The sequence below is a fragment of the Heptranchias perlo genome, chromosome 9, assembly GCF_035084215.1.
Source record: "Heptranchias perlo isolate sHepPer1 chromosome 9, sHepPer1.hap1, whole genome shotgun sequence".
Lineage (NCBI taxonomy): Eukaryota > Metazoa > Chordata > Chondrichthyes > Hexanchiformes > Hexanchidae > Heptranchias > Heptranchias perlo.
In genome coordinates, this window is record NC_090333.1 from 34,112,500 (window position 1) to 34,129,250 (window position 16,751).

The 16,751-nt window shown below is 43.1% G+C and overlaps 1 protein-coding gene across 4 annotated transcripts in view; it reads left to right on the forward strand.

The window, feature by feature from the left end:
* Positions 1-16,751, forward strand: part of mast2 (microtubule associated serine/threonine kinase 2) — a 464,493-nt gene that overhangs the window by 343,167 nt on the left and 104,575 nt on the right. For all 4 annotated transcript variants that reach the window (XM_067990160.1, XM_067990162.1, XM_067990163.1 and 1 more), the window contains one exon: positions 14,007-14,085. In XM_067990160.1, coding sequence (XP_067846261.1) covers positions 14,007-14,085 — 79 coding nt within the window. The remainder of the gene's footprint in view (positions 1-14,006; positions 14,086-16,751) is intronic.

Consider the following 16,751-nt stretch of genomic DNA (forward strand, 5'->3'; position numbering starts at 1 on the left):
CCTGCTGTAGGGTGGATGAGGCTGCTTCATTGTGAATGGAGCTGAATGTTGTATAATTGCCAACAAACAGCCCCATTCCTCACATGATGGGGGGAAGGTCATTGATGAAGCATCTGATGATGTTTGGGCTGAGGACACTGCCCTGAGGAAATTCTGCAGTGATATCCTGGGGCTGCTGTATTTGGCCTCCAGCAACCATTACCATCTTGCTTTGTGTCTGATGTGACTCCAGTTACTGGAGGGTTTTCCCTTTGACCTAATTAATCTCAATTTTGCTGGAGCTTTATGGTGCTGTTCTTAGTCCAATGCTGCCTTGACACCGAGGGTAGCTACTCCCACCGTTCAGCCATTCTGGAGCACCATCTCCATAGGACAGATTGCAGGCAACCTGTGAGGAGGTTTCAGGCTGCACTGGATGTCCAGCCCTATGATGCATGGCAGCTGCAGTGTTCTTTCAATATATGGCATTGCTCTAGGAACATTAATAACATTAGGAACAGTAGGCCATTCAGCCCCTCGGGCCTGCTCCACCATTCAATTAGATCATGGCTGATTTGTCCCTTGACTCCATTTTCCCGCCTTTGCTGCATATCCCTTGATACCCTTACCTAACAAAAATCTATCTGTCTCAGTCTTGAAAGCTCCAATTGTTTGAGCATCCACAGCCTTTTGGGGGAAGTGAGTCTCTTGGCTCCTCTACATCTTTTCACTTGTCATTCTTTCTGTTCTGTTTTTAACTCTCCTGCTTGTCTCTGCATCTGTGGACAGGTACTCTGGTTTACAGGTGGGTTCGAGGCGGCAGCAGCAATAGTGGCCACTTGACTGAGAGATTCGGAGACACTACCATATTCTTTGAGGCCGATTAGTTTGTGACTCTTGATGCTGACTTATTATAGGGGGTGCTGACGTTCTCGAGATCTTTATAAGGGGTCACTTTGGATTACTGCACGGTGTTCCAGGCAAGCCGTGATGGCAAACTGATCTCCTGTTCTCAGCTCAGAGCCATATATGAGTGCGAGCACTATGAATGGGAAACATTCCTCTCTGAAAAGTCTGCCAGCAGAAACAGCTGATCCTTCTGAAAGGCAACAGAAATAAGAATCCGACAGCTAGAGCTGCTGGCTCTCACACTTGGTGCACAGCGGGCTCGCATGCACCTTCTGCTCCTACAGGCACTGCTTTCCCCTCTAGTTGGGACCTGTGATATTATGGATTCCTAAGGCAGGACCCGACTGGAGGGGGGAACAGCAGTACTGTTGGAAGCAGGATGTGTGTGTCAGCCCACAGTGCTGCCGTTGTGAAAGCTGCCAGGAATGCCTGTCTGTTGTTTTTATTCCCCACTGGCAGATCAGCTGTTTCTGCCGGCAGGTTTTCTTTAATCTGGAGCTGCTCGACAGGCATTTAAAAGTGGAGCAGGGGTTTGGACACACTGACTTCATACAGCACCTAGTGGTGACAGAAGAAACATTCACGTTAGGCAAAATTCTTTGTAATGCAACTATTTTGTTCTTTACAAGAATACTAATCATTGCTCCCTGATGCCTACTGGTTGAAGGCATTATCTGGTGTAACTCTAGGTCATACAGACCAAAAGTTCCCAGGTTCAATGCTTAGCTAGTGCTGAAATAGCTGATCTCAGCTGGGCAGCAGTTAGGCATCACAGTTGCCCTCCATGCTTCTGAGCTACATAGGGAAATAAACCAGGATTCCTGATCAGTATCCAATAAAAAAAAGACATTCATTTATGTAGCACCTTTTGTGACCTCAGGATGTCTCAAAGCACTTTACAGCCAATGAAATACTTCTGAAGTGTAGTCACTGTTGTAATATAAGAAACATGGCAGCCAATTTGCGTACGGCAAGGTCCCACAAACCGCAATGTGATAATGACCAGATAATCTGTATTCGTGATGTTGGTTGAGGGATAAACGTTGGCCAAGGCACAGGCACAGCTCCCCTGCATTTCTTCAAAATAGTGCCATGGGATCTTTGATGCCCACCTATTAGGGCAGACGGGGCATCAGTTTAATGTCTCATCTGAAAAACTTCTTGTGGAAAGTGCGCTTGCTGGGTGCTGGTTGAGAACATTATTGGCCTTGGCTGTGGTGTCCTTCACAGTTGAATAACATGCAGACACTTGCTGCCTAGGCTCACAGATAAAAAGTGGCTCGTGTTATCTTAGCTGAGTTGGTAGCGCACTCACTCCTGAATCAGAATGATTTGAATTTAAGTCACACGTCAGGATTTGAGCCATATTCTAGGCTCCAAAGACTCCAGTGCAGTAATAAGAGAATGCTGCAATGTTGGAGGGGCTGTCCTTCAGATGAGATGCTGTAAGTGCTTTGTGTCAATGGAAACATTTTTTTCTTTCCACTGCACCCCAGGTGGCCTCCCATCCAGGCTTTACTCTGCTTAGCTTCCAAATTTAGACAAGATCAGGGGCTCGAATTTCCTGGAAATTGCCCGGCTCCAACCCACAGACTTCTGGGTTCCCCATTGACGCGTCTGGGTGCACGTGCGCCTCCCAAATGCACAAGTCCCACCGGCAATTAAAGCCGGTGGGATGATACTTTACACAGTTGTTAAGATAGTTTAAGTCGTTAAACTAATTAATTTTCTCTACATTTTGACGGGTGCGATTTTGAAGCATCCTCAGCGTGTTTCCCGTGCTGTGGGAAACACTCCATGTTGCAACAGACGTGCTTCAGCCAGAAGCCAGTGAGACATTCAAATGCTTATTTGACAGATGGGGAGAAAAGGTCACTTATTGCAGCAGAGCACTCTTCTTTCAGACAAAGTTTTGGCTGCAAGATCTTTCTGTTTGCACTGAAAATTCTTACTTTCCACTCAAAATTCTGCTGTTCAAACATATTTAACTACTTTGCGGACCCCCTCAAACTCACACCGTCAGGATTGTGTGGGGGGGCACCATGGCCACATTCACCACTACATCTGAGGATGAGCAACATCACCAGCCTCGCCAGGCACGACATCCACCTCCGCCACTTGAAGCTCCACAACATCATGCTGCGCCACAGGCACCTGCACAACAGCACAGAGGGCAATAACAAAGAGGGATGCCACTTAAGGAGGCCCCATCCACATTGAGGAGGAGGAGGAGGAGGAGGAATCCATGGGCAGAGCAACAGCTCTTCTGGCTGCTCGTGAGGCCAGGGAGTCACTAATATGTGAACGGTTCTCCTAACATCAGAAAGTGTGAAGAGTCCAGTCCTCACACCACCTGGATAGAGCAGCGCCCACACCAGCCCACCCACCCCTCCCTGCATAAAACAGTCCTGCAACTACACATATACACACTGTAGAGTGACCCAAGGGGTGGCATCAAGTGTTGCCGTTCATGGTGAACCTCATGAAAGGGCCCTATTACAAAAGCCAGTCAAAAATGGCTAAGACGTGGCAGTAGTAGTGACAATAATATTTAATGTGAGTTTAACAAAAAGCTTAATATAAATAAAAAACATGACCAACCGTCAAACACCCTTGTGCATACACTTCGTGCTTACAAAATCGTCGCCTTTCTCTTCCGACTACTTCTAAATGGTGCATCCCCTGTGGCTGCAGCAGAGGTAGTGGCAGGCTGCTCTTCATGCCCTGACCCCTTAGATGCTTTGGGCCTACACCCTCTGGGTGTTGGTGCCCATGAGGGCCCCTCCAAAGACTGCTCCACCTGCACCTGTGCAGGGTCAGACTCGGCCACCTGGAGACGAGGCAGCATTGCGGGTACTGGTTGAGAGGGGGGCAACGGGTGAGATGTGGGAGTGCTTTGAGTGGTGTCCCCACTTCTATGTCCCCTATCGCCATCATCCCTCTCCTGGGCCAGGCCCACATTACTCCTACCACTCTGCTGGACAACAGTTTGGGGGACACGTGTGAAGCCTTGTAAGGCCTGTGCTAGTGTACCTGCCTGCCTGTTTAAGGCGGCAGAATGCTGTTCACTGTGAGTCCGAACGGCTGTTGTCAGGGCCTGAATGGACTCATTTGTGAGTCGTGCTTGAAGCTCAATTGAGGCTAGCTTTCTCTTCATCGCAGACATTCCGTCATGTCCCTGTGACACTATCTCAGAGATTCCCTCCCATACCTGTGCCACCATTCCACTCATGCAGGAGTTGGACTCCTCCATCCTCTGCGCTATTGTGGAGAGTGCGCGTGGCACCTATTCCAGCACCTTGCAAATGTGCTGCTGTCCCTCGATCATTCTCCTTTTAAAGGATGGCCCCCAGGATTCAGCATCTGCATCCAGCTGAGCAGAGCCTGGAGAGGAGTGCTCCTACTGACGCGGGCTCTCCGCAGCTGCTCGTGCTCACGTGTGTGGTAGCTCACCAGGTGCCAACCCAACTAACTGAGGACTAGGACCCACCAAGGTGTGAGTATCTGCGCTGGTGGATGGCTCACTCAGATGTGACGGTGCACCCTCAGAGGCCAGCAGGTCCTCTGTGGAATCGCCCTCTGCCGTCACAGCGGTCGCTGAAGTCCCTGTAAAAGAACAGAAGGCAATATTTAGCATGATCACAGATGTGTCATGTTGCGATGAGCATACTGAGGTGCTGAAGATGGCAAGGCATGTTAACATCAATTCATATTGTGTGTGCTGAATGTTACAAAGTTATTCATCAGACGTTTGTCGGGTGCCAGTCTCTGTGTCCCCGACGGACAGGCACTCGAGGGTTCGGCTGAGCTCTGGCACCTTCTGCTCCACGTCTGTGAGGATGATAATTTGTTGCGACCCCCACTCCGGTCCTCACCCTCTCCCATGCATTCTGAGCTCCCTTCTCCTATAAGGGGAGAAAGTACAAATGCGTGAGTGAGTGATAGTGACGTGGCCAACCGATGAATGCATTGGTTTGTGTGCTGCTGACCATGAAGGAGATGCATCAGAGGGTGAGTATGAGACAGAGCCATGACATTGTATGAGGATTGGGTTGAGTGGTCGTGGTGGGGTGACTGATGGGGAGGTGAGGAAGTGCAGGTAAGTTGAGGATGAGCCTTAAGTGGGTGTGGAGAGTGATGTGATAGAATAGTGTTGGCAGTGCAGAATGAGTTTAGGGGGTGGGGGTGGGGGCGGTGATGTGGAAGACGGAATGTAGGAGAATGAGTAAGTGTACTCACTTTGACTGACCTAGTTAGGTCATTGAAGTGCTTCCTGCACTGGATCCAGGTATGGGAATGATGCTGCTGCTGGTGACCTCCTCTGCCACCTCGAGCCAGGCCTTCTTGGTGGCAGAGGCCGGCCACTTCCTCGCATCCACTGGTAAAACATATCCCTCCTCCTCCTCACTCCATCCAGTCGCACCTGGAGTGAGGCATTGTTGAATCTTGGAGCAGCCTTGCCCCTGTGCTGCTCCATTGTGGTGTGTGGGTGTTTGCTCCAGGAGAAGCCATTGGAGGACTGCCCCATTAAATAGAGCTTCTCCAGCTGACAGTCCGCCCGCTGCACAGCTTTCAGACGACAAACCCGGAAGCCACGTTAAGTGGCTCCAGTTGACTCGCGATTTCATGCGAAATGGACTTTTTTCATAGGGCTCGTGGGTAACCCGCCCAATCACCGCCGCCCGCTGTCATCCCGCCTCCACTCTAATATCGGGGTCCAGGTGTTTTCAGAGTACCGTAGCTGTAGGCTTGAAAGATTTTTTTTTAATTGAACATATTGGTTTACTTTGATTTTCAGGTATAATTCATACATGCTTGTCATTGTACATTACATGGTTATCTGTCTTTCATGTAACCAACAAGTAGAAAAGGGATTCTTGTGGTACCTTTCAGATTTCACTTAAATTTAAAAAGAGAACCAGAATTTGCGCCACGGTTGTAAAACTCTGCATCCTTGCCCTCAATTCCATGCCTTCCATGGCTGCATGGTCAGGCTGAACCAGTGGTGCACAAATTTGGTGTTTTGTTTATCTCTGTGTTTAGCTTCAAACCCCATATCCTATCCCTCCCCCTCACAGAGATGGTCTATTTCCGCCTCCACATCACCGTCACTTTTATCTCGCTTGAAGCTGCTGAAGCTCTTATCCACACTTTTGTCATCTCTGGGCACAATTTATCCAATCCTCGCCTCACTGGCCTTCCAAGCTCCATCTTACATAAACTTCAACTTGACCAAAACGCTCAAGTTCTGCTGTCTTACCACCTTGTCCCTGTTTCCCAGCATATGAATTTGTAACTTCCTCCAAATTTTGCCCCACCTTATTTCTGTAATTGCCAATGTGCCAGTGCACATCTTCTGACTGTGGCCTCCTCTGCATCCCCCTCTCTTTTGGCTTTAGTAGCAGAGCTTTTAGCTGTCTTGACCCTGCTTTCTGGCATTCCCCAAATCGCTCTGCCTTTCCACCTCTCTCCCCACCTTCAAAAGCCTCCACAAAACCTACATCTTTAACCATGTCACATCTCCTACTTCCCCTAATACCGCTCAACGTTTGTTTTAGCATCTGTGAAACACTTTGGAATGTTTACTACATTAAAGATGCTTTATTAGTGAACCTTGCTGCAGTTTGGTCCAAAATGCCAATTATTAGAACCCGACCTTCAAAAACTTTGGTGATATTCCGCAAAAAAAACCTGCTGAAGCATTATTTACTTTGTACTGCCACCATAATGTCCGTGCTGCAGTCACACCAGTCTACAAATCTCTCTGCTTCGTGTGTTGGTGAAGTATTATTATCCTGTTTATTGGTCTTGCTTTATTTGTTAAATGTTTAAAAAATTGAAAGTGAAGGTTGCAATGCTCTATAATCATTTTTCATTTACTTCTCTAGTTTAAATAATCCCTTCCCTGTTCCCATTTTGGACACAGTGTGAAAGCATGAAGCACTGTCTAGTTATGCGGGCCACAGGTCAAATACAATTTAGAGCTTTATTATCCAGTGGCTGGATATGGAGCAGTATTTGACAGCCCTGTTCACCTGGTCAGTTGGGGAATAGTGATAGACACCAGATCTAATGTAAAAGGAGCAAAAACTAGGAAGTTCATTGGTCGTATATTGGATGCAGCCTTTCAATTTAGATCTGTAAACCATCATTTAACTAGTAAACTGTTAATGCCATCAGCCTCTTCATTTCTGCTGTGTTATTTGAGAAGACACTTTCAAGCAGCTTCATGTTTTTAAATATCATAAAGCATTTAGCATTTTAAAAACAGGCAGTCCATGTGAAAAGTGATCTGGTGTGCAATTGTTAATTTTTCAATGTGGCCAATAATTTATGTAGCTATTCAGAAATGGAAAAAATTGAGCTTTATTAAAAATGAATGACAGAAGTACCATTTGTACACTTGCAAAATAGTTGTGAGCTTTTTAAAAAAAACAAAAATCATGGTTTGTTCCACACTGTTGCATACCCTATGCTAGTGTTAAATGCAGACGCTAAAATGGTGTGCTTTGCATATGTCACCAGTTAAGATTGACTCATCAAGTAATTTGAATGTATATTATTTTGTATTGCATTGTTTTGCTAGTCATTAATGTATTTTTATTTCTTCAATGCAGCCATGGTCACAGAGCTGATAGGTAACACACAAATAGGTGTTGCTGTCATATTTATTGCATGTTCTGGAGCTGTACTTTGGATGTTTGTGCATGTGCTTTTCTTGCATGAAAATGCAATAAAGTGCTTGAGCAAAATGTTTCACTTAATTGTCTCATGTGTACAGAATGGTGCGCATACTGCAGTTTGCACATTGACTCATTGAGAAAAATGCTTACAGAAGCAGAAGTAACTAAAGCTGCACCTGGTAGGAAATGTGGTTTCCTGAAGAATCCACTCTATTGAAGCGACTGTCATCTGCAGCTGAATTTGTATTAATGAATGCCAAGCTCCTTTTGCCCTTCCTGTGCAGATTTAATGCAGCTTTCATTGTGTGTGTTCAGTGTTCTGATATTTTTTGTTACAAAAGCATCAACCCCCATTGACTAACTCCCCTGTGTATTTCTGTTTTATGAAATAAGGTTCTATCATTTACTCTCCTCGTTATGCTTTTGTAAAATTATTTCTTTTACAAATTTTATTATTGAGGTGTTTTGTGACTTACCCTTGGCTTTAAGTAATTCTCAATTGAAGAGAAAATGTCAGTCATTGCGTAATCTGTACCATTAAATTAAAAGGCTTCCATCCAAATAGCAAAACCACAGAATCAGTATTTTTTTTCAGAGGGGGCTACGACATTCTTGTGACATTCGCTCCATCCATCCCTGCTCTACAGAGGTCATGTTCAGGAAATGTACCACAGTTCTTTTGTTCCTCTTTTCAGAGATATTATTCACTTTTCTTATGACACCAGGAAAAATTATTAATCATTAATTTTAGCAGTCCAGTCCTCTTGTTATTTTGTTGTATTTAACATGTTCTCTCTTTGCGGAGTTGTATATAATTAGAGAGTCAAAGCTTTAACCTCTATTAGGTTCTCAACTTTACCAGGTTGTTCAAATCTAGTTCTGAATGTATTTTTTATTTTTGCATTCTAATCTGGTGAAGTCCTGCATTGATTCAGTTGCCACCCTACTCTGTTTTGCTTGTTCCCAGCCGATGACAGCACCCACTTTCGAGATCAGCACTACTTACCATGGATTCTTCCTAGTAGACTGACACTCATAAACACTGATTGTAAAAATGGTCCTCTCTTTACACCTCTTAGTCACAGTTGTGGTTCACACCCAGACTAAATCTAGAATATTGCTTAGACAGACAAAACTCTTCCCCAGAAAAATAAAGCAATCAGTTACATAATTGAGGCAACAATAAAGAGGGCACAACTCTAAAAGGGGTACAGGAACAGAGAGATCTGGGGGTATATGTGCACAAATCATTGAAGGTGGTAGGGCAGGTTGAGAAAATGGCTAAAAAAGCATACAGGATCCTGGGCTTTATTAATAGAGGCATAGAGTACAAAAGTATGGAAGTCATCATGAACCTTTATAAAACACTGGTTCGGCCACAACTGGAGCAATGTGTCCAGTTCTGGGTATCACACTTCAGGAATGATGTGAAGGTCTTAGGGCGCAAAAGAGATTTACTAGAATGATTCCAGGGATGAGGGACTTTAGTTACGTGGATAGACTGGAGAAGCTGGGGTTGTTCTCCTTAGAATAGAAAAGATTGCAAGGAGATTTGATAGAGGTATTCAAAATCGGGAAGGGTCCAGACAGAGTAGATAGAGAGAAACTGTTCCGATTGGCAGAAGGGTCAAAAACCTGAGGACATAGATTTAAAGTGATTGGCAAAAGAACCATAGGTGACATGAGGAAAAACTTTTTTACACAGTGAGTGGTTAGGATCTGGAATGCACTGCCTGAGGTGGAGGCAGGTTCAATCATAGCCTTCAAAAGGGAACTGGATAGGTACTTGAAAGGAAAAAATTTGCAGGGCTATGGGGAAAGGGCTGGGGAGTGGGACTAGCTGGATTGCTCTTGCATAGAGTTGGCGCGGACTTGATGGGCTGAATGGCCTCCTTCCGTGCCATCACCTTTCTATGATTCTATGAAATGTGTACACTGATTGGGCACCCTTCACATGAGACTGACTTCAAGTTGGGCTGCTGGTCTAGCGACTCACTATAAGTCAGTGGATTATATAAATCTGATGTAACTGAAGACAACATTTTGGAGAGAGAGAAACTCTTCGAGGAAAGGAGTATAATAGAGATGCTCTCTCATTATACCCCATATCCTAGTGACTGTGGTACAGAAATGGGCTCCAACTGAATGCAATGTATGAACCGATGAAAAAGAACAGGAAAAGACCAACAGGTGCATCAAGCCTGTCCCGACCCACCATGGTGCAATATTACATGCACCATTAACCCACCCCCTTGTCCTCCCCACCAATTGTGCAATCTCCTGGGAGAAGCAAAAAAAACACAGAAAAAACCTTTGACCAATTTATGAAAAAATTCTGAGAGATTTCTCTCTTAACCCCAAAGGCAATTAGTGCCTCTCCCTATCTCTGCGATGACTGATACCACTGGCTCCAGTTAACCCACCTACATCTTGAGATGCCTTCCACTTGCAGGAACTCATCCAGCTCTGTTTTGAAGGCCTGTAGTGAATCCGCACATACTGGCAACTTATTCCAGAGGTTGACGATTCTCTGAAAACAAGTATTTAACCTAACGATGCTTTCATAACTTGTACTGATGCCCCTAGTTCTCTCCTGCCTATCTACCCCAAATAATTTGTCCATCTGGAACAATCTCAGACCTCATTGAGCTGCTAATATGATTCGGTGATTCACATAATATAGCCCCTATTTCTTTTTGCACCCTTGGGCGAATACCATCAACCTGATCTGCTATAAAAGCCCCAATTTTCGTGAGGACTATTTCTGCATCCACTTCCACACTTTCAATTTTAGCATCACCTTTAGTTAACTACACTGGCAACTCAGCATCATCAGCAGTGGTGATTGATGCAAAGTAACCTTTTAAAACCTCAGCTATATCTTGGAACTCCATCCAAATCTACCCTACTGAATCCCTCAATTGCCTTATAAAATCCTTGCTATCACTGCCACTATTCACTATCCTCTTTTCTATTGCTCTTTTGGACAATCTGATGTTTTCTCACCTGAAGTCAATACCTATCCCTATTCTGTTAATTTCCATTTTAGTTTGATATGTCTTCAGATATCACCATTTAGCCATTTTGGTACAAAAAGTAATCAAAAAGGTAATGGAATGTTGGCCTTTATCTCAAGGGAGTTGGAATTTAAAAGTTAGGAAGTGATGCTTCAGTTGTCCAGAACCTTGGTCAGACCTCATCTGGAGTACTGCGTTCAGTTTTGGGCATGGAACCTTAGGAAAGATACATTGGCCTATGAAGGGGTACAGTGCAGATTCACCAGAATGATACCAGGGCTTAAAGGATTAAATTATGGGGACAGTTGTGTAAACTAGGCTTGTATTCCTGTGAGTTTAGAAGGTTGAGGGGTGATCTAAAGGAGGTATTTAAACATAAGGGGATTCGGTAGGCTAGACACAGAGAAACTATTTCCTCTGGTGGGGGAATCCAGAACAAAGGGACACAATCTTAAAATTAGAGCTGGGCCATTTAGGAGTGAAATCAGGAAACACTTTTTCACAAAAAGGGTAGTGGAAATCTAGAACTTGCTCCCCCAAAAACCTGTGGGTGCTGGATCAATTGAAATTTTCAAGGCTGAGATTAAAAGATTGTTGTTGGGTCAGGGTATCAATGGATATTGATCAAAGGCGGGTGAATGGAGTTGAGGTACATATCAGCAATGATCTAATTGAATGGCGGAACAGGCTCGAGGGGCTGAATGGCCTGCTCCTATTCCTATGTTTTACCAGATGCCCTATTGACCTGAGAAACATACATGACTTCTTTATGCATGAGTGGTTTTTGAATTACTCCATTTTTCATCCATGCTGCAATCCATCTAGTTGGATCCCCCAGTCAACCTTGCTGAAGTCCTTTGTCATTTTTGTAACCTAAACCCTCTTATAACCTAGTACTAGCATTACATTTTCAGCAGCATTAGCTTAGTTGATCAAGTTAAATGCAATGATGTTATGGTCACTGTTGCCCAGCTGTTCTCCCACATGGCGGTCGAATACCATCTCAAGGTCACTGCTAAGAATTAGATCTAGTACATGATTTTCCCTCTTATCTTCTCTGACATACTGTATACAAAAACAATCATTTATAACATCTAGAAATATTTCAGCCCTTCTCACAGTACAAGGTAAATCACTATTGGACCACTGGATATGTGGAAAATTAAAACTCCCAATAATAAATACTACCTAATTCTGTTGCCCCTTGTCCTGATTGGCCTTTGGAGGCATATTACAGGCGATCAATTTTGGGCCAATAGCTTGATCCGAACTGCCTCAGCTCTACCCTGCAGATCAATATCATTTCTCTCATTAACATAAGAACATAAGAAATAGGAGCAGGAAGAGGCCATACGGCCCCTCAAGCCTGCTCCGCCATTCATTAAGATCATGGCTGACCTTCGACCTCAACGACCAATCGAGCCCACACCCAGTGCCACTGTTGGGCCCAGTTTCAAATTAGAACCATGTTTCAGAGATACCTATAATATCTAATTTCTCCATAGGTGCATATGACTGTAATTCTAACATTTCTTCTAGCATTAACATAAAGCTATTTTATCTTTGTTCCACTCCTTATGGTTACATCTAGCTGAGATTTTAGTACTAGTAACAGCATGTGTAGCTCTGTTGTTCTTCAAAGAGCAGGTCTTTTGTAAATCAGTGCCTTTGAACAGATGGCAACACAGTATTGAGTAACATAAACAAACCAGGCAGAACCCATACCCACCTCTTATGCTGTGATGCCATGCAAATCTAGGAAACCTCACAATTCTTTCCGCTCAGCTCTTTGTGTGCAGCCATCTGCAGGTTAATCAAATCTGTGTATAAAATAATATTGTGATATTACCAATAGCCTCCCTTCAAGCTTGTGAATTGATTTGGAGCTGTTTTTTCTTGCAATTAAAGGAACTCTTAAATCCTTACTCACATATTTAGTAGTCGTGATTTAATAATCCAGTGAAAGTCACTTGGAAAGCATAGGAACCTGTCCATTTTATATATTATGGATTGTAAACAACCTGAACAAGGTTCAAAAGTGAATGTTATTGTTGACCAAAGTAATTCATAATCCTGGGTCTGTTTTCCTATAAGAATCTATTGATAATGTAAATGTCTGATAGGAAACCCAACAACACTGAAGTTGTTTACTACGACTATTCTGATATTTCATCCTAAGTCATCAATATATACATTTAATCTAGATCTTTAATCACAGAAATACACTGACTGGAAGTCTGAAGCTGTGTTTTATGAGCAGCATCCAAAATCTGAAGAACCACAACTTTGTGTCCTGTCAGTATAGTTCAAAAGGCCCGTCATCACTTGCTCTGCATGTAGTGCAGCAAAATGTTTAATATAGCACATACAAAAACTCCAGCCAACAGTGACACTGAAGAAAAGATTCAAGTTTACGATCAGAACAGAAAGAAAAGGACTAAGATGGTACTTTGGTGGTTCTATTAAGAAAGTGATATGAGAGGTTCAGTCAACTGCCTATCACTTGATTCTTGAGTTATTTTATTTTAAATTCACAAGCTTTCGGAGATTTTCCGAAAGCTTGTGAATTTAAAATAAAATTGCTGGACTATAACTTGGTGTTGTAAAATTGTTTACAATTGTCAACCCCAGTCCATCACCGGCATCTCCACATCTTGATTCTTGAGATTAGCCTTCACCGAAACCTATAAAAGACTTTAAATTCCTTAAGGGCAATCATTAGTGTATACATACCTAGAAATCCCTTAGTTATCATTTTTTCCCCTTACTCCCTGTGTGGAGAAACTGAAAGATTTTAGGTGACATACACTTAAATTTGGAACACCCCTGACATATAGTTTGTTCTACGAAGGATATAAGTGTATCAAAGTAAAACTTAACATTTTACAGCTCTATAATATTCCAGTTTCATTTTTATAGTCAGAAATCTACATGTTAGAAGTTACATTTTTTGGGGGGATGTTGACATTGATCCTGTTACTTCTAAGTTTCTGTAACTCTAATTGTTTTTTTTAGAACTGAGGCTATCTCCAGGTTAAAGAATAAGATTTTTAGTTTGTTCCAATTTTGCTTCCACCTCCTCTATTTTTGGCCTCCTGAACCTCGGGCATTAAAACATGGCTGAAAGATCAGACAAGGTCCTGATGCTCTTGATCTGGTTGTTATGAGGGATGACTATGACTTTTGTTATCCATCCCCTGGAATTGTACCTGATCTCTGCTTTATGAGACCCACTGATGGGATGGCTGTAATTGGGAATTCACGAGATGAGAGAGCGCACTGGAGTTCCAGTGCAGTGCACCAAAAGCGCCACGTGAAGAATATTTGCACCTTTTTAAAGATTGTATGCAACTTCAAAATAGCTTATGATGCCTACCTTGTTGACACCATTCAATATTTTCTCCCTCCCAATCTCCAGAACTGATGGACGCCGATGGTCCCTGGCCTCCCTGCCTTCTTCTGGATATGGTACCAATACACCCAGTTCTACAGTATCTGTAAGTAATGATTGTATTACAATAGATTATCCCGAGTACCAATTAATGATTGATCACATTTCTCAACTTTACTTTTGTGTTCTACTGATAGTCTAGTATATGGAATCCTTTGAGTAAAGTTATAGCATGTAGAAAATATTTACCAGTAGATTTTTTTTTTAAACATACGTACCTACATCCATACATAAGTGCCTGTTTGTATCAAAGTGATTTTGAAAAAAATGCTGGCAACATAAATTGCAAATTAACCCAAACCACTTTATTTTTGGTTACTGCTTATTCAATCAGATGTGTTTGCTGTAATTGGTGAGAGGAATTTCCTGTTGTTGCAAGCCTGTCCCTCATTTTAGTGGGAGGATCCTGTATCACTCAATATTAGCAGTTTTAGGGTCAATTCTGGAAATACCTTTTCAGCAAATCAAACTGTTGTTTCAATTTACACTTGCACTGCAAGTGTTATTCATATATTACACAGAATACCAGGAAATGAATATTTTTCACAATTATCATCAATGCTGTTGCCTCCTATTAAACAATTAGAAAAATGAGAGCCTTAAACTATAATCATTTTGTCCATTAAATTATCCAAATTGAATGTTGAATATCATTGTGTACGTCACCTTTACTGAGATTTGGCCTTGATTAAAAGCAGTTAGACCATGCTGCCAGTATTAATCTGACCAAAATCCAATCTTTTTCTTTGAAATTATCTAAAGGAAAAGTAGTTATCAAATAAAAAGGAAAAGCTGGAAATTTAAAATAAAAACAGAAAATGCTGGACGTACAGAACCAGTCAGCATCTGAAAAGTGAAAAGACAGGTTCTGACATTTCTGATGTGTACTCATCAGCAGGCTGAAGGCTAAAAGATAAGCAGGCATTTTAGTAAGGTTTGAAAAATATAAAAAGGGGAGAAAAGATGGAGAGAGGACCAACAAATGCACCAATCCCGTAAATGGAGTTAATGTATTATATGACCTGAAAACTTCTGAATAGTAAGATGAATTAATGCAGGCATATAAAAAGAACAAAAAAAAAAGCAAATCTTTGGGGGAATGAAAAGACACAGGAAAGGCCCATGCACAGCAAAAGCATGATAAATAAAAAGAATAAAGTTTTAAAAAAAGACTGGATGAAACAAAAAATGCAAGCAAAGCAGTGGATCTGCCAATCAAGCAAATAGAAAAAGAACGGATCTGTACTACAGGCCACTGCCAGTGCTGTGCTCTAATGAAGGTTTCTTGACCCAAATGTCAACCTGCCTCCCCTCCTCCCAAGCACTGACACATGCTACCTACACCACAAGCACCCAATGCTATGACAAGAATGGACTGTTGAAGACTAGTGTGCCCAGCAGAAAGATGAGGTACTGTTCTTGAAGCTTGCGCTGAACTTCATTTGAACAGTGCAGGAGACCAAAGACAGAGTAAGAATAGGAGGGGGGAATTGAAGTGGTGAGCCACAAGTAGGTCACGGTTATAGTTCTTGACTTAACAGATGTTCATCAAAGCTTTCACTTAATATGCATATGGTTTCCCCAGTGTAGAAAAAACTGCATTGTGAGCACTGAATGCAATGTACCATTGGATAAATACTTGAAGGGAAAAAATTTGCATGGCTATGAGGAAAGAACGGGGGAATGGGGCTAACTGGATTGCTCTTACAAAGAGCCGGCGTGGACTCGATGGGCTGAATGGCCGCCTTTTGTGCGATAACCATTGTATGATTTTACCAGATTAAAGGCTGGAGACCATCCTGGTGAAGGATGGAGCTGTAGAGGGACTGTACGTCAATGGTGAAAAGAAATCTGAAATTGCTAAAGCTGCAGAGGGCATCAGAGGAGTTGTAGATATAGGTGGGTAGAGAGTAGGCAAGGGGAGAAAGGGAGAGAGTCAAGATAAGAGGAAATTGCTTTGGTGGGATGGAGGTAGGCTGAAACAATCTTTCTGCTGGGACAGTACTGTCTTTGTATCTTGGGGAAGAGATAGAAATGGGCCATGCAGAATTGGTGAACAACAACATTGGAGGCTGTGGAGGGGGGTCGATTTCCAGAGGATATAAGATCAGTAACAGTCTGGGAAATGATGATTTGCTTTTCCATAGTGGAGTCATGTTCCAGAGGCAGACAGGAGTTACGTCAGCCAGGTAGAGGTCCTTCGATCATGCAACAACAGCGCAGCATCTCTTTTGTTATTGCGTTTAATGATGATTTGGAGCTGAGAGAATAGAGAGCTGCGGTTTTAGAGGGGATAGATTGAAATCGTTAAGGTGGGTGGAGAAACAGAGATACCTGGTGGCAATTCTCAATAAAAAGATCAAGAGAAGGCAAAACACTAGAGGTGGGGGGGGGGGGGGCACAGGAGGATTGAGAAGGCTGGCGACAGGAGAAGAGATCAGACACCTGGCAGCGAGCCTCGGCCAAAAAAGAAGTGTTGGCAGTGACGGAAGAAATCTTGTCAAACTCAAAACTCATTGAGGTCGGGGTATGGGGGAAGAGGTGAAACTAAGGCCTTTACTGAGGACAGATCGTTAGGGATCAGAAAAAGAAAGGTCAGAGGGCATGGTGAAATTCCAGTGAGAATGAGAGAGATCGGGTCAGAAGAAAATTAAGGGGCACAAGGATTAGGGGGTGGAACAGCACCTAAAGTTGCTTAAACTTCTTAATATA